The sequence below is a fragment of the Hyaena hyaena genome, unplaced genomic scaffold (genome assembly GCF_003009895.1).
Source record: "Hyaena hyaena isolate Hyena2069 unplaced genomic scaffold, ASM300989v1 scaffold_927, whole genome shotgun sequence".
Lineage (NCBI taxonomy): Eukaryota > Metazoa > Chordata > Mammalia > Carnivora > Hyaenidae > Hyaena > Hyaena hyaena.
Window position 1 is genome coordinate 109,372 of NW_024081558.1, and position 18,814 is coordinate 128,185.

Sequence of the window (18,814 nt, forward strand, 5' to 3'; positions counted from 1 at the left end):
GATTCTTTTTAGATTTATATTTTATGGAATAAAATCCTTTTTTTTGTAGTACAGAGGGTTCACAAAAGGACAGAGATTTCTTTAGTACTAGGAGAAATATCCTTCAAAAGTCAGATACAGCAGTTAACTCAGTATTTTACAAGAAAGGGATTCATATAAATCTTTGTTTTATCAAAAAATTATGAGATAATCTATGAATATGGATATGTCCTACTTGAAGGGGATATAATTTGGCCAAAATGAAAGAGTGGTTCAGTGATCCCTGCAGCTCTGTTAAAATGATATTAGTATGTTACACGAGGCTGTGGGATCTCATAATTTCCCTTCTGTTCAAAAGACGAACAATCATATTTCTCTTTCTCTGATATTCTTCCAGCAAGAATGATATCTTGTATTACAATTAATGATAACAGAATATTTACTTATTAATAAAAGTCTAATTTTTGTTTATTAAATACTAGTAGGATGCCTGCTATTGTCCTGAAAGGCCTCTTAACTTCTATTCCTTGAAAGACCTGTAGGAAGAAATTGTGAACAAGTGCCAGCAAATGTTGAAGTACCCCCAAAGCTTGAGTTCTGTAGTCACAAGATTTCTGATGTTTGGCAGGAGTCCCTCATGCCCATCATACATGTACCCAAGGAATCTGTTTTATTAACCTCCTCGTAGTGATTCTTGGTAAGTGAAAGGCATTACCCTTCTGCCTTCCTGTTCTTCACGGCACACCCCACATTTCCATTCTCAAACACAGTGGAGAAAAGAGCACGGCTTACAGCTTGGAACTTTTCAAAATAACTAAAATAAACCCTTTACAAACTGTGTGTACCAGAGAACTGGGTGTGTATGTGGGGGGGAGGGGTACATTTTACCTGAAACAGTGCCACATCTACAGAATAAAACTGGTACTTTTCAGAGACCAGTATGACCCCTGAGCAAGGATGACATACAAATTTGTGAAGCTTCCATATTTTCCCCTGAGATAAACTATGGACTTTGGGTGATTATGATTCAATGTAGGTTCATCCTTGGTAGAAACGTACCATTCTGGTGAGTGATACTGATGACGGGGGAGATGATGCATGAATGGGAGCAGGGGGTATTGGCAAGTCTGGATATCTTCTTCTCAATTTTACTGTATCCTGAAACTGCTCTTATAAAAAAAAAAAAGTCTTTAAAAAAAGGAGTATCTTTTGTGATTATTTATGTGAATTTTTTGGCAAAGAGATTTAAATATTAATGATAAAATTAATGGAAGCATCAGTAATATGAAAAACTACACAACTATGATGGCCGTTAGCTCGTCTTCTTCCTACTGGTGGATGCCATACAATGACCTGGCTTTGGTCAAAAGCATGTATTTATTACCAGCCAACAGCCTTGAACATAGTTGGGGTACATAATTTCCCTGATTAAATTAGGAATTTCAAATACTAATTCAAATCACTAGTGGCAAGCACAGTTCACTGAATTACCAGAACTGTCCCCACTCTATTTCTCCCCACTCTCCTCCCGATCCTGTACCCACAGATGTGTGCACATCACACACTCTAACACAACGGACACAGAATTTTGTTCAGGTATTTGGTGGAGAGCTTCTGTCTTTGGAAAGTAAGTCTTGCCATAGTCTGGGCAAAAACAGTTCTAATTAATGAAACATGTAGGGTAAGCCTTCTGTTACTGGGGGTTTAAGAAATAGATGTTTTCCTCCATGATAAAGAGACTGAGAAGGCCAAAGCTCTCTTATCTGAAGTAGCATCCAGATTCCTGCCTTTGATTATGCTGTATGGTGCCGAAGCCTGGCTGATATCTGCCATCTTGAAGGGAGGTTAAGAGAGTCCCCCAGACCCAGGACCTGACATCACAGAGGTGAACAGAAGTCACCAACATCTGCCACGAGACATCTGGTTATGTGAGAAAATAGGCTTCTATTTGTCAAGTAGGCAGCACTGGGTACTGTGTTATTTGCAGCTTAAAATATTGTGATAGAAGATCACAAAGTGTCCTATTGTGCTAGAGTAAGGGGTAAAGTCTTATTAAATGGAGCTCTACTATTTTAAATCAAACCTGACACTCATACTGGCTTGATTTAAAAATATTAATTAAATAGTAATGTCCTAGATTTGGTCAGCAGTAAGTTAATTTTGTTATTTGGGAGGATACAGAATATTTTATTCTGAAATAATCATTGGAAGTTATAATTACTCTTGAAAATGTGTCAAAAGCTAAAGAATTTTAATTTTTCATGTGGCTTTTTAATATTTCCTCTAGCACAGTGTAACACTAATATATTACACTAGCTTGAATGGATGGATAATGTTTTGAAGGCTTCAAGGAAGAGTAGCTACTCAAAGCCAGTGCCTGATTTTCTAATCTGGCCTTCTGTATAGCATTTAGAACTTAGAGAGAGTCCTTGAGAACAGTTAATAACAATAGTAAAAGCTTTTTTTTTGTTTTTTAAACACAGTCCAGAAACTGTTCTGTTCTATGTGTTATCTTATTTAATCCTTGAATATCCAAAACTTTTCCTTGTCCAAGGCTGCGTGGTCACTAAGTGGTAGAACTCCAGCCTGGCCCCAGACGCTAACGCCCCTTCTGCAGGTGGCACGCTGCAGGCTGTTACCTTATTCACCACTTTCCTCTGTAAGACCCTCTGCAGCAGGCCCTGCATGGGCTCACCATCCCACCGCAGCTGAACCCAGCGGAAATGCTGCTGCACCAGCAAGTCGGAGCCCTGCAGACAGGCCTTGGCAATGGTTCCCATCAGAAAGCAGTTCTCATGAAAGTAGTAACATTCAGACGTTCCGTTTCCTAAAACAAACCAAAAGCAATGGCCCAACCTCAGTAAGCCGTACGATGGGACAATGCAGAGTAAAGTAAGTCTAAGAAAGAAGGAGAGGTGTAACTCGTACTCTGGGCAAGAAAATGATTAGAATAATCTCATAGAAGCTTGCTTCTGGGCATGGTCTTGCCATTATCTTTCTTACCTTTTTGAAAAGTCCAGGGGCTTTCAGGGCTGCGATTTTCCAGAGGTGCCAGAAAGTCCCCCAGTAACTCAGACAATGAAGATTTTTCCAAATTTTCTAGGATAATGATGATTTTCTTGTTAACAGGAGACTGTTTCACTGGGATCAAACAAGCTGTGTTCAGAAACAAAAAGTGATTAAAGTTTTTACAAAATCCTATATGAACTGTGTTAAAAATGAAAGTCAGGGGGTGCCTGGGTTAAGCATACGACTTCAACTCAAGTCATGATCTCAGTTTGTGAGTTCAAGCCCCGTGTTGGGTTCTGGGCTGACAGTTCAGAGCCTGGACCCTGCTTTGGATTCTGTGTCTCTCTTCTTTCTGCCCCTCCTCCACTCGGGCTCTGTCTCACTCACTCTCATAAATAAGTAAACATTAAGAAAAAATTTTTAATAAATCAAAGTCTGGGGGGTACCTGGGGGACTCAGTCTATTAAACATCTGATTTTTGATTTCAGCTCAGGTCATGATCTCACAGTCCTGAGACTGAGCCCTGTGCATCAGGTTTAGCACTGAGCATGGAGCCTGCTTGTGATTCCCTGTCTTCCTTTCTCTCTGTTCCTCCCCTGCTCACTTTCTCTCTCTCTCTCAAAATAAATAAACTTAAAGAAATAAAGTCTGAAGGTATAAAGTGTTAGCAAAGATGTGACAGAGTCTGAACACTCTTATATTGCTGGGGAAGTATAAGGTCTCTGGAAAAGAATTTGGCATGACTCAATGCAGTTGAAGTATACATGCACAGTGATCCAATACTGGTTTTGGAGCAGATCCCAATTAGGATCAACCCAAATTCCCACTGACGACAGAATGGATCTCCTGGGGTACGGTCACACAATGGATTGGACAGTGGGGAAATGACAACTACGAGCAACAACATGGAAGACTGTCACAAACAGTGTATCAAGAAGCAAATCACAAAAGGAAATATGCAATATGATTTCACCATGTAAAGTTCAAACATGGGCACCACTATGTATTATAGGGATTCACATAGAGGTAGTAAAATGATAAAGAACAGCAAAGAATTATCACAAAAGACGCATTAATGGTTACCTATAGAAGGAAAAACTTGTGAACAGGGATGGTCACATACATAAGTACATTCTGGAAACTGGGAATGATCTATTTCTTGGCCTGGTCAGTGGCTAAATGGGTATTTTATTTTAAATTATTCATTGAGGGATGCTGGGATGGCTCAGTCAGTTAAGTGTCTGATTCCTGGTTTTGGTACAGGTCATGATCTCAAGGTTCGTGGGTTCAAGCCCTGCATTGGCGGCTGTGCTGGCAGCGTGGATCCTGCTTGGGATTCTCTCTCCCTCTTTCTCTCTGCCCCTCCCCCACTTGCGCTCTCTGTCAAAATCAACTTTAAAAAATATTCATTGATCTATAAATATACATACATACGTATGTATTTTATGGATATATATTTCATAATACAAAAAGTCAGAAGCCCTTAGGTGAACTTTTAAATTACACATATGTGAAATGGTCATCATATTATGAAGACAGGATCTCAGAGAGGTAAGCAGATTCATCTTCTCATTTTATAGACCTCAGAAAAGATCAAGTGGTTTTGACTAGGGTTTCAGCAAATAGTTCTAAGGCAAGACTAGGACTTCTGACTCTAATCTCAGTGGACATTCTACTGAAGATGGGGGCACTAAACTGTATACTGACCCAAAATAAAAGATGGAAAGCAAATAGAAGATTATGATTATATGTAGGAAACAAGTACATCTGTAGAGAGAATGTACTTGGCATATGCCTAGAATTGCTAAACAATCAAATGTTAATACTGTAGTTATAACATATACACTACTTCTGATATACCAGTGAATTAACTGAAATTAAGATCATTTAAAAAATTTTAGGATTCTAAGATGCCTCAGTCTTAGCCAAATGAACCTTGAGAAAAGAGAGCACTTTAAAATACTTGAGAGTAATTTTATCAAGTATCCCACATTTCACAAATACTCATAATAGATTATACTCTATTCCCCCTTATTACTACAGACACCATGCATTTTCACTTTCAAAAGAACTTGAATATTGTAAATGAATCTCTTCTGAGACTGAAATAGCTTTTCTGCATGCTATGAGGCTTTAAAACTAGAAAACTAGAAACAGTAACAGCCACCTCTCGATTTAGTTGCTTTGTGGGGGCTGTTAACACTAGTGTCTGGTGTGTCCCCAGTTCCCTTCAACACAAGCTATTCGGTATAAAGTGCCCAAAATCTGTGCTTCTCAGCATTCAAATGTTCTTTCAGAAATACATTCACTGTGCAAGTATGATAGATCTATAGTTCATTAAAAACAACAGTGATAAACTAACAAACCTTTTCTGCCTAGTGATAAAGAACAGACCAGGTTGAATGGTAGATTTATCTGCTTTCCTATCACCAAGGCCTGAAGACCTCCAGCTTTTCCTTGATCTGTATTGAGTGTATGACGAGCTCCAGTGGCTCTGAAGCTGCTGCATCCAGCCAGAATCTATCTGTAGCAACATGTAACTGCCTTTCAGCAGATGTTCATCCGCTGCCCCCCTGCTGTACGTCTCTTGCTAAGGGCTGTGGCATACCAGAGGTGACTGCTTCTAACCGGAGGATGTGGCATTTTGAAATGCAACCATTACAAGGAATAGCATCTTAATAGCTTGGGAGACAGGTAAGCTTACTAGTTGTAAGAAATAGCACTGGCACAGAAGGAGACTGGGCAGGCCTCAGTCCTAGAAGGGACTAAGGCATTAAGCAAAGGTCAGAACAGCTGCAAGAGTGCATGATGGTGAGCTGGAGGCTGATACATACCTGCTATCGGAATTGGCTGGGAGTGCGGGATGGAGTCACATCAATGTGGACTCCCCTGGAACCCATCCCCAGATGTTCTGACTTAAATAGTCTGGGCCATCAGCATTTTGTGTGCAGCCTGGGGTGAGACTTGATGATATGAAGCCTCAGAACCTGGCCACAAATGACAAGTGGAAGACTTAGAATGTCGTGTTGGGAGGGAGAAACCACCAACTCTGGGAAGCCGTGGAAGTCTCTTAAGGAGGGGGATAAAGAGGACTTGATTTGTGCTTTGAAATCTGACTCTGGTGCAAAGAACACCTGGAGAGGAAAGAAACAGAAAAACACACAGGCTCTGACTGCTGATGTAATGGGGGCCTTATCCAGGGCCAAGGAACAGAACAAAAAAGTGTTTGAGATGGAGTCAGTAAGACTCAGTGGCTGTCTTGAGAAAGGTGCAGAGAGAAAGTCTCAGAGACCCCTCTGAAGTCCCCAGCAGAGAAGAGGCTGCATACATAGTTCATGGAGGTAGAGAGCACATGAGTCAAGAGCATACTTGGGGTGTGGGTGTGGGGTGATGTTTCAAGGTCTGATGTTTTTGGTGAGTCAGGCATCCTTTCAGAGAATGTACAGCAGGTTGTGGGACACAAGCATGGGAGCAGCCAGGAAGAATTCAGGCCGGAGAAAAAAATGAATGAGTTTGTAGGAGTGCTGGAGAGCTTTCGGAAAGAGCTTAACATTCTCTTGGGTCTACAAGCAAGCTCTGTATTGCTAATCAATTAATCACACATTAAATGGGCAACTTGTGCCCTAGACAAAAAGGGGGTGTGTTGCTGTTCACAGCTGTTTGGGTGGGTTGCCACCTCATCTTTGTTTATCCTGGTGTCGCATGAGGTACTGACCAAGGGTCAAACAGACTGAGTTTCTTTGGTGGAAAGCTTGGTCTTTAACACTGCCGGTCTCATTACCTCATTTTTTTCAGTAACACTTACTTCTCTACCTAACTGCTTAGTTCAACATCCTTAAATAAGTTGTTCCAAAGGTAACTTTTGTTTGCAAAATAGCATGTGTCTATTTCAGGTCATTTAGTAGAGTTTTGGGCCTAATGTATTAGCCAACCCCAGGAGCAGGAAGTTTCCAGTTTGAAAAATTAACCAACCTCTGATCAGGGTCTACAGAGATGAAAGGAAGCTGCCCACCCTGTGTTATAGCTGGAGATTTCTTCTAACCTGTTGTCAGAAAAGCCAGCCATTCAGATTCCCTTGCCTTATGCTTCTTCAAAGCTCTATTTCTGAAATGAATCTATTCCTTTTGACCTTTTTTCTTCCAACATTATAGGCTATGTCAGCCCCACTCCTCTCCTGCAGGTTGGAGATCTTAATCAGACACCCCCCACTCCTTGGCTAGACTCAGGGCTACAGTCCAATTTTGTAAGCCCTTGTATTAAAAGTTCTGGAGAGTTAGTTCTAGAGCAATAATCGCTGGTTTAAAAACAATTAACCTATCACATTTATAGTTAAATTCAAACTCCTTTGTGTCTAAAGTGACCACAGATTCATCATCTCCCCCTTGGGATGGAGAGCAGCCCACCTTTTAGAGTTCATTTAAAAGAATGCTCTGCAGGGGTGATGCTGTGAGTCCAGATGAGAAGGGGAAAACCTTCAAAGAGCCTAAAGTAATGCAGGGTCCAAGGACATAAATTCAGTTGTGTGGACTCCAGTGACCATATTCTCCTACTATCACTATGGTAATTCTATCGTCATTCCTTCAGAAAAGGAGAGTTCTCTTAAGAATTTTATGTGTTACTTTAAAATACCAATCTAGTGTTCAAAATTTTTCTTACAACTTACACATCTTACAATTATCACATCTAATTTTAAAAAGTAACTGTCTGACTGACCTAACCATATACTGAGGCACTGAGGCAAAATGACCCAATTCTAATACACATTCATACCCTTTTTAGTTTAGGTGTGAAAATAAAATAGCAGGGCTACATGCCATGACTGTCTCTCAAAAAAGGCAATATGAAAAGGAAAAGGTTATTTTATTATTATTTTTTTAGGAAGAGGTTATTTTCAAGTAAACACAAAATAACCTTGGAAGCATTAGTGTGAGGTCTTTTTTAAAAAAATGTGTTCTTCTGTTCTATATTCTTCTGTTCATGGGAACCATTTTACTCTCACTATAAGTTTTAGCTTCTTAAAGCTAATTATTTAACATACATTTGCTACTCTTCCTTCTTGTATATTTTGCTCTTACATTCCTTTTATTCAGTCTCTGTGACTCTGTGCTGGCTTGCTCCGGGTTTTAGAGAGAAGCAAATAAGGTAATATATGTGCTGTGCTTAATGGAAGATTAAAGTGCAACATCCTGGTCCAGCCTCATCCATGTAGTTTAAATCTCTTCCTGTAGAGAAAATCAGGTTGAAAGCCAGGAATAAATGTATTCCTTGCAAATCATTGTAGCCCTTACTTGCAGTAGTATAATTTGATCAATTTAATTTCTTGGTAGAAAAGAAAGCATAACTGACAGATAATTCCTATCAAACCACTGCTGAACAACCTAGGAACCCCTTCTTCCCTCATCCAGACCTCTGCCTTCTCTACTCTCTGCCTTTTCCCATCACCTCTTGACCAAAAGAACATTCCCTGCTATTTGCTTTCTGCACTACAAAAGAGGTAGCACCACACCCAGTGATGGCTCCTTCCCTTTGGCTCCTAGTAGATTCCCTTGCCCCACTCAAAAGCCGGGTATCCCCACCAACTCTACTTAAAGTGAACTTTCTCTGTGATCTCTCCACTGGTCACCAGTCAATAGCTGTGGATCCTAGGGAGAAAATGATGGGCACGGTGGACAGAGTTTTAGGAGGCAAAGATGGACAGCAGCAAGGAAGACCAGAGGCCAGACCATCATGTTTTTGACACACACTCAGAGGACTGCAGCACTCGCCCTGCCACCAATGGAGTCTAACAACAGGGAACGACAAGGGCAGCTTTGCACTGTGGAGCGAACCCTGTGGGAGCGGCAGCGGCTTGTGAGGGAGTGACCAGAGGAAACAAGCAGGGCTAGTGATAGGCTTCCACAGTCCCTCGAGCAAGAAATGACAGTTGGAGGGAAGAGAGCAGAAGGCGGGATGAGATACAGGAACCAGATTCAGCTGACTGGGCATGGAGGAATTTAAGATAATGCTCAGGTGCTTAACTTGGGCAACTGCATTCAAGGTCTTAGCAGATGAACTGTATTTGTGTCTTTCTTTCGTTACTAAAAAGAGAAAAAAAGATAGTTGGTAATTACAAATTGCTAAGTCAAATAAAGAATAAAACCCTGTCCAATTTAAGGAGGATACACCATTGCCTATATAAGCAGATAGTTAAAATGGAGATTTTTTTTTTTTTTGCCTCAGTCAGCTGTTCAAAAACTTCATTTTGAAACTCCAATTCACTCTATTTTTATGCCCTATCATCACCTACTCCATTATCAACTTCTGCACTCTTTCATCTAACTCTTTCTACATCTACTGTAACCAGGCTTCTGTGTGCTGCTACCTGAGGATGACATATGACCAGAATTCCCTGTGTCTTTGCCCATGCTACTTCCTCTATTTTCACCCACTCCTCAGCCAATAATCGTTAGCCATCAGTGTACAAGGTGAAATAGAAGAACTGGGTACAGTACTACCCTTCACAATATGTGTGTGTGGATCAAGGCAAGAGTTCAATACCCCTCACTGCCTTGACCTATAGTTAGGTGGGGCACAAGTATAGACAAAATCAAATGATGTTCATTACAGGGAGAAGTCGTGTCTAGAGGGAACAGAGAAGCTTTCATGTGAAGTGTCCTTGGAGCATTTTAACAGGGGCTTTTTCTATGGTTTCTGGAAGGGCAATAGTCATGTCTGTTTGAGTCAGTACTGTACCGTATAATACTCTGTACAGCACCTGCCATGTGGTAGTCATAGTGTGTGTATGGTGGTGGGGGGAGGGCTGTGCGCTTACGCTATCATTCAAGTGAAAGCTCCAGCATGAAATGAGACATGGAGAGTAGAAAAGCAAAGGACATGTTGTAGAGAAGAAACAGCATATTCTGTTAGAGCACAGAAAGCTATTTTAAAAGGGTCAGATACTCTAAAAGAGACATACCAATGGCCAACAAGTCCATGAAAAGATGCATTATATGACTAATGATCAGGGAATTGCAAAACCAAACCAGGAAGAGATATCACCTCACACCAGTCAGAATGGCTATCATCAGAGGGACAATAGATAACAAGTTTTGGCAAGAATGTGGAGGAAATAGAACCTTGGAGCATTGGTGGTGGGGATGTAAACTGGTGCAGCCATTACATCAAACAGTACGGAGGTTCCTCAATACATGCGAAATACCACATTGTCCAGCAATCCCACTTACGGGTATATATATCCAGGGGGAACAAAATCAGGATCTCAAAGAGTTATCTGCACTCCCATCATTATTCACAATAGCCAAGATATGGAAAGAACCTAAGTGTCTGTCAACAGATGAATGGATAAAGAAAATGTGGTATATACATACAATGGAATATTATTCACTCAATGAGAAAGAAGAAAATCTTGCCATTTTCAACAACATGATAGGCCTTGAGGGTATTATGCTAACAGAGTTACAGAAAGACAAATACTGTATGATATCACTTATGTGGGGAATCTAAAAAGGCCACTCTTATGCAAACAGAGTAAAATGGTTGTTGGCAGAGGCTTGGGGCAAGGGTGAGGGAAATAGATATCAAAGGATACAAAATTTCAGTTAGAAGATGAGTAAGTTCTAGAGATCTAATATACTGCATGGTGACTATAATCAACAATATTGTATCACACACCTGAAAGTTACTAAGAAAGTAGATCTGAAGTGCTCTTACCACACACAAAAAAATTGTAATTATGTGAGGTAACAGGCATACAGCTAACGTTGCAGTAATTATTTTGCAATATCTAAGTGTATCAAATCAACGTGCTATACACCTTAAACTTACACAATGCTATACCTCAATTATATCTCAATAAAAACAATTAATGAGACAGATAAGCCAATCGGGTGGATCAACGTCTATGAATGGAAGGCCTTGAATGCCATTGCCAGAGTTCAGTGGGTGATGGAGGGATGTGCGAGGCAACAATCACAGACAGCTTTTAACCAAGGGTATGAATGTCTGTGAAGGAAGTTCGAGGAGGAGAAGCAGTAGGCAGAGCAGCCGTTTATAGGAAAGCAGAGGAGATACAGGAAAAGGGGCCAAAAGACAGAATGGTACCAAAGGGATGGATGAAGAAGGCATGCCAGGATCCATCTGGCAGGATGAGACCTGGGACAAGGATCAGAGGTCTATGCATGAGAGGACCTGGGAGTTCTACACGGTCCTCATGGTGCTTTAGAAACTGAAATAATTGACAACACTGAAAGAAGAAGATACATTTTCACATAAAAATGGATTTCTGACATGTGGTCTTAAAAGTCACAAGACTACACGATACTGGATCTACAATGCAGATAGCAACTAGCTGCAGCAGCTGAGAGCCACTGCCCTCATGGAGACAAAGACATGTCTCCCTGCCCCCCACGTCACCCTTGAATGTGGTCTCTTGGCACCTGTGGACATTCAGGTTGTCAAGCCTGCTGACAAGACTAGAATTTCAAGTGGGACGGGCCAAGAGACTTGCACCACTCACCAAACTGGGAATTAGGAAGACAAGGTCTTAAGATGCTCCCACGACACAGGTTTAGAAATGCTGTGCTCATCACCTCTGCATCCTTTATGACCTGATTCACTGCTCTCCTTTTTTTTTTTTAAGCTCTCTAAGCTTAGAGCAGAGAGAATTCAGTCTATAATTGCTATCTGCCCTGACAGAGTGAGAACAAAATATTTTAGTTTCTTACTTTGAGATGAAATAAGACTGAAAATGGGGAAAAATGTAGTGGGCTTTTGTTATAGGACTAAAGCGGGAGAAATGGAAATTTTGGCACAGGAGAGTTTCTAAGAAGTGGCTGGCTGTGATTAAGGGCAGGCTCAGTGGTGGTTTGAGTCCTGCTTGGCTGTGTCCTGGCTGTGACTTCTTTGGGCAAGGTCCTCTAACCTCCTGTGTCAAATGTTTTCATGTTTATAAATCAGGGTATTTAGAAGAGGGCCAACCAGAGTCAGAGTTTAATAAATGCTAGTGATTATTAGTAACAGCAGCAGAGAAAACAGCTTTCTGCGGCCAAGTTTTACTAGTTTCTGATCAAAGACTGACTCAAGCACTACGGTAACATTTAGATTCTGGTGGGATTTTCCTGTCCTTAAAGTGTGCTTCTAGGTCTGTGGGATCCTCACTCCTTTCCCAAGCCTGCCTCTTAACTTTATTTCTTTTCTTGATTTAAGAGCTGCTCTTATTTCTTCTTCCTAAGGCTGACCTAGCCCTGGATCATGGCTCCAAAAGTGAGACACACTTAAAATATCTGAATTTGCATTTCAACTCATCCACCACTGATCCTGCAACTGCTCCTCCCCCCTCAAGTGCTTGCACCATCTCCCCAGGGGTCTCTGTGGCTGTGAGCCCCTGAAGACGGGAGCCTGGTCCATTTCAGTTCTGTGTCAGAGTTGCTAGCCATGCTGTGCTACGCAGGGTATGCTAACTCCACCTGTGGTGGGGGCTGAGTGTGTTCAGCTCTGGAGCCTAAGACAGAAAGTTCATGAAAAAGTTATATTAATAAACATGTTTAATCCTGGTTCTGCCACGCTGTAGCCTCTCCATGCCACTTTCCTCATGTTTGAAACAGATAAGTTACTTACTGGCATAGGGCTACTGCAGAGACTAAATGAATTATTTACTGTGTGTAACATGTTTAGTGCAATGCCAGTCATTGACATGCCAAGGGTTAGGTGGAGAAAGTAGTTTACCTCAGGTGCATCAGTAACGGGCACTTTGGTTGTAGAGAACTTATAAATAATACTAAAAATCTATCTACTTTTATTATCACCATGCAATTCTAAACAGCATCAGTGACACACTGCTGGAGGGACGACTCCCGATACCTCCTCCCTTAGTATATACCTCTGGCGCCAGTTATATAGAATGCTTATAACAGATCATGATTTACAAACAAAAGATGGGGGGAGAAAAGAGAGGAAAATATAGGATGAACAACCAATGCGAAGGAAGATATAGGAAAATAAATACTTTTGCAATTGTTCACCTGGGTTCCTCATTTTCCTCCAAAGCTGTTGGATAATTGAGAAGTTAACTCCCCAACAGGGGCACCTGGGTGGCTCAGTTGGTTAAGCATCCAACTTCAGCTCAGGTCATGATCTCACAGTTTGTGGGTTCGAGCCCCGCGTTGGGCTCTGTGCTGACAGCTAGCTCAGAGCCTGGAGCCTGCTTCAGATTCTGTGTCTCCCTCTCTCTCTGACCCTCCCCTGCTCTCTCTCTTTCGCTCTCTCAGAAAAAAAAACAATTAAAAAAATAAATTTAACCCCAAAAAAGAAAGCTTATTTCCTTTCAACAGCATCACTGAAGATCACGCCCTTCAGTTACCACAATTCAGTCTGGTAGAAGGGTCTTACCACTGTTAATGAACAGGTCTATTAGCTGTTCCTTGGAGAAACCAGCATCCACTTCAGCTCTCACTATTTCACAGGAGAATCCTGCAGCCATTTGTCTGTGCTGTGATAAGAAATCAGCAATTAGTTCCACATACTTTCAAATGTTCAAGGCAAAGGAGAGGGGACATGAGTAATGGGTACATACCTTCATGCAGAGTGCAAGCTGACGTGCTATGTAGTCTTGCAAGCTTCCTTCTGGGCCATGGAAGATGACATTATGGTACTGCTCGACCTGTTAACAAACCAAGAAGAAATTTTCAATGAAAAATGTTAAGAAGAGAAAAAAAATTTTCTGAACAGGAAATGTCCCTTTTTTAATGTTTATTCATTTTGAGAGAGAGAGACAGAGAATGAGCAGGGGAGGGGCAGAGAGAGAGGGAGACGCAGAATCTGAAGCAGGCTCCAGGCTTTGAGCCATCAGCACAGAGCCTGAGGTGAGGCTCGAACCCATGAACTGAGAGATCATGACTTGAGCCGAAGTCAGATGCTTAACCCAACTGAGCCACCCAGGTACCCCTGTTTATTCATTTTTGAGGGACGGGAGAGAGACAGCATGATTGGGGGAGGGGTTGGACACTTAACTGAGCCTCTTATTAACAGGGGCACCTATTATTATTAATGTTTATTTTTGAGAGAGAGACAGAGCATGAGTGGGAGAGGGACAGAGAGAGAAGGGGACATTGAAGCTGAAGCAGGCTCCAGGCTCTGAGCTTTTAGCACAGAGCCTGACGTGAGTCTTGAACCGATGGATTGTGAGATCTTAACCTGAGCTGAAGCCTAACACTTAACTGACTGAGCCACCCAGGTGCCCCTCTTCCCTATAATTTCTGCAGTGAGGTTCAGTAGGTAAGCTTGGAATACAGTTCCTGGTGTATTTTGTTCCTTGCACATGTTCTGTAATGTTTCATTATTATCTCTTACAGATGCTCCTTAGTTTGAATTTTCCAAGTGTTTATTTTACTTTTTAAGAATATTTAAAACAGCAATGAATTTCATTAAGGAAATTCTGGAAAATACAAAGAAACATAAAGAAGCAGAATATAAACCACTGATAGTGTCAGCACCGAAAAGTAACCACTCTAAGTATTTTTATGTTTCTTTGCATAGTTGATGTGTGTATGCATATTTGTGTATTTTTTAAGAGGGATATAGGAGTGTAATCTTTCACAGCCATCTTACATTGGAGACTATCTTTGTCCTGGCATCTTACATAAAAGATATCTTCATGACTATAAAATTATTAACTCCCTACCTATATTTTTCCATTCTGGGACATGGGTGTTTCAAAGAAATTTGGGTAGAGATTGATCACTTTTACTCTGTAAAAAAGAAAACCTCCTGCCTGGATGCTTATAGGATTTTTTAAAACCTTTTTCCGCACATCTGCAGATACATTGCCTGAGAACATGTGGGAATGCAGTGCGCACTGGGATGGAAAGCCAGTGGCCATTTACATGGGGTAAGGGCAGTGATGTGGAATGAGATGTGAAGAGGAGTCATCCCTTCCACCTCGGTCACCTCCAGGACTGAGCTCCCACTCCCCTAGTCTACATGCTTGGGAGCAGCTTTCTTCTTAGAAAGATCTTACAGAAAAGGATCTGTACAGGTAAAGTGGCAACCTAACCAATACAGTTGATGTAGCTCTTGTGTCAAGACTAAGTACTTACAATTTTAAGAAGTTATCCAGATTTGTCTGGTTATGACAGCTTTCTCCCAATCTTAAATGGAACATGGTAAGTTATTTCAATATACACAGACTTTTTTTTGGCTTATAAAAGTTTTCTTCCATTATGTTTTTGGTAATTTTTCCTCTTCTAATTTATTTTGAAAGAAGACCAATAATGCTTAAGTTCCTTCTCTGCCCTCTGCAAGTATATCTTTCCCCTTAGCTCATCATTATCCTAACTCCTGTCTTTTGCTTCTACTTTGGAGAGCTCCTCAAGTTAGTCTTCATGACACTGAAAAGAATGTTCGCCATCTCTCTCCCGCTCTTTACTGTCTCAAGTACAAGTTTAATAATGTTACTGCACTTTTCGTTGCTCTCAGAGTTCCTTCCCTCATCCACTTCCTTGCCAACACTTTTGCTTTTAATCTTAGCCTACTCTTTCCCCTGGCTTTCTTGCCCTCCTTTCAGTAGATCTGTCACTCTCCAGAGAATGAACATAATTTTCCCAATTTTTCCTGTTTTTTTTTTTCTCATAATTTGTAAGGTGCTGTCCTTCTGAGTTTTCAGGATAACTGTTCTGTTCTTCAGTGTTCTTCCACAGGTAACATGTTAACTTGTTAGTATTTTCGTTCTGTGAAACCACAGGAAGAATCTGCAGTAAAGCAGGATGTGTGGACCATCACTGGCTTCACTTGCTTTCCACTAATTGTTCAGCTGACTCCTGCCTTAGGTCATCAGCTGGATGGTGGGCTGATGTCTCTACTTGTGACTTACACTCTGGGATCCAGCAATGGCTGCAGTGGGCTGGACCTGGGCTGTCCACCATGGCAGTCAAATATGTGAAATAAAGGAAGCAGGACACTCCAACATCCATCTTGCTGAGGGTGCTTATATAATATGCTCCCCAGATAGAGCAGCCTCACCAACGCCCACCCACCAACTTCCTGCTCAGGTATTTCTAGCTTTAATCTCTGAATGAATGTGGAAGGATGCATCTTGATAGGAGGTAGAGGAGAATGTCATGGCGCTACCAAAAGCAGAGACTATGCAGTAAGGATATACACCCAATTTCCTAACTGGCATCAAGTTTGCTTTTTTGAATCATTAGGAAGATGGTCATGGAAAATAATAAAAGTGTTCTCCTATCTCATTTCAGAACACTCTCTTATCCCTAAATGTACCAGAAAATTTTTCCTGATTCTTGCCAAAGGGAGACCTCAGTTCTATTTTCCTCAGTTATTGTAAAGTTTAATCACTTTTCAAAAGCACTTTAGTGGGAAATTGTGTTGGGTACCACAAGACAGATCCAATTTTAAACCAGAAGTCTTGCACTCTCCAAATTATTCCCAAACTGCCATGACTTTCCGGTAGAAATTCCCTCACAAGGAATGGATTGTTTCATACCAGTGAAACAGGATACAGACTTTCAAGATTTACTGAGTATTCTACCCCTGAGGTTTTCAATGAGGATTGCTATTTAATCTTGTCTCACTTCTGAAAACAAGAGCGCTCTGTTCATTACAGCCATCCTGTCAAACTGCCTACCCGGTTTTAAGACTGATTTCAAAATCACGTAACAGCAAAAGACCCGATTTCATAGATAAGCTGTCTTCAATTTCAACATCTCATTTGTTCTCAGATTGTAGGTTCTTATAAAATACAGACAGGAAACATTTATTTAAAACTTTCATTGAAAAGGCCATTCACACATTTTGCCTTCACACAGTCTAATATCCTTTCTGGAATAGGGTAAAATAGAAACAAATAAATGGAAAAACAAATGTACACACTTTCCGGTCATTCACACATTTTTTTTTAGTTTAAACTTTTTATATGTTGAGAAAGAGAGAGCACAAACAAATAGAGGAGGGACAGAAAAAGAGGGGGAGAGAAAGAATTCCAAGCAGGTTCCCCACTGTCAGTTCAGAGCCTGACTTGGGGGCTTGAACTCATGAACTCTGATATCATGACCTGAGCCAAAGTTGTCCACTTACCCAATTGAGCCATCCAGACGCCCCTCATTCATACATTCTAATGCATGAATTCCATAGGTTTTTCCTCATTTCAGATACTATCAAGTTTTTTGTTAATGGTATTTGTTCTATCTAATCAAATGATGTGTTGGTTACCATTTAAGATCTGAACAGCAACAAAAAATTACCAGGAGCCTGTTGCTCTACCGCAAACATGTGAAGCTATGCCAAGAAAACATATTTATCTGCTCCAGCTAAAAATGACATTTCTCCCAACAACAGGATGTGAGGTATTATCAGTACACATGCTTCATGCCTCCAGCAGAGGGCTCTACAGATAGACAGATAGGCAGGCAGACAAGGCTGTGGGGGGAGGAAGGTAAACACTTTAACTGTTTTGATAGGAGATCTCTCTCCTCTTTGAGAAAAGCAAACTCAACTTCTGAAAAGTGAATCAGAGTCCCCAGAATTACCCCTAAGTGCATGTTTACAGTGGAATATTTTTGCTTATTAGTAAAGGGACACTGGCCTTTATCACAATTGGTACCAACCCCCTTTATTCTTGTGTCTTCACAGTTTATTCAGGAAGCTCTTATCACATGTCAATTAGTGCTTTGTGACGCAAATGAATTCTGGGTTAAATGGGAACAATGACCTCAACAAAGGCCCATCCATCCATTGATTGCTTTCCCCTCCACAGTGTTGTTTTTTTTTTTAATTTTTTTTAATGTTTTATTTCTAGGAGAGAGAGAGAGAGAGAGAGAGAGAGAGAGAGACAGTGTGAGCAGGGGAGGGTCAGAGAGAGAGGGAGTCACAGACTGAAACAGGCTCCAGGCTCTGAGCTGGCAGTCAGCACAGAGCCCGACGGCGGGGCTCGAACCCACGAACCGCGAGATCATGACCTAAGCGAAAGTCGGACGCTTAACCGACTAAGCCACCCAAGCGCCCCCCCTCCACAGTGTTTCTACAGGACCAGGTTCACTAGTGGAGCTGCTGTCAAGGAGAACAGGGTCAACAAGGGTGGCGCCTGTGCCGACTTGTGACACTATTTTAAAGCAATAAACCTCAGCCTCTGTTTGGAGTTTCACTTGTCAGAGTCTGAGGGAAAGTTTCTACTATCTAGAGATGGTTTTAGGCCATGTTGTGCTGAGAGGCTGAACTCAAGGAAGAATAAAAAATAAAAGGTTTTTACTGAATCAATAAAGCTGAGACGGCTCTAGCTTAATGTCATGGCTTTATAGCTGGGGGTTTCATTCTGACCTCTTCAGACACTGAGTTTAGAGAACTGATGTACGACTTTAGAGCCACAAACAACACAGTTACTGCCAACTCATTCATATAAAATCCCCCCAAACAATACTGGCACATCCGGCATCTGGGCTACAAAATAGCTGGAGTCTTTCATGGTAAAGCGAGAGGGTTTTTAGCCATACGCTGAGGTCCCTCTTTACAGAATAGATATAAAAGAGTAATGAGAATTCAAGAGATACTACAGTTCACAGAAACACACCATAGGTTTTTAAAAATTAGCTTACTGAAACTTTAAAAACCAAGATCAGACTCGGTTACTAACTTCAAATAAAGCTAGACCCCCATTTAGAAACACAAGCCTAATACTTCGGGTATTGCAGCTATTGATAAAAAACAGAACCCATAAGCTATGACTTCAGGCCTAACTGCTTCCTTGTCACCCAGCCACTGGCATTCATACACTTTTCCCGCTCCAGACCTCCTCTGGGCGGCACCTGCCCTGCTGCCCAGG

General features: G+C 41.3%; 1 protein-coding gene across 2 annotated transcripts in view; it reads right to left on the minus strand.

Moving 5' to 3' along the window:
• The window catches only part of CTTNBP2 (cortactin binding protein 2), a 148,571-nt gene that overhangs the window by 13,649 nt on the left and 116,108 nt on the right, over positions 1–18,814 (minus strand). For both annotated transcript variants that reach the window (XM_039220946.1, XM_039220945.1), the window contains 4 exons: positions 13,559–13,645; positions 13,375–13,474; positions 2,983–3,135; positions 2,619–2,806 (listed from right to left, as the gene is read on the minus strand). In XM_039220946.1, the coding sequence (XP_039076877.1) occupies positions 2,619–2,806; positions 2,983–3,135; positions 13,375–13,474; positions 13,559–13,645 (528 nt within the window). The remainder of the gene's footprint in view (positions 1–2,618; positions 2,807–2,982; positions 3,136–13,374; positions 13,475–13,558; positions 13,646–18,814) is intronic.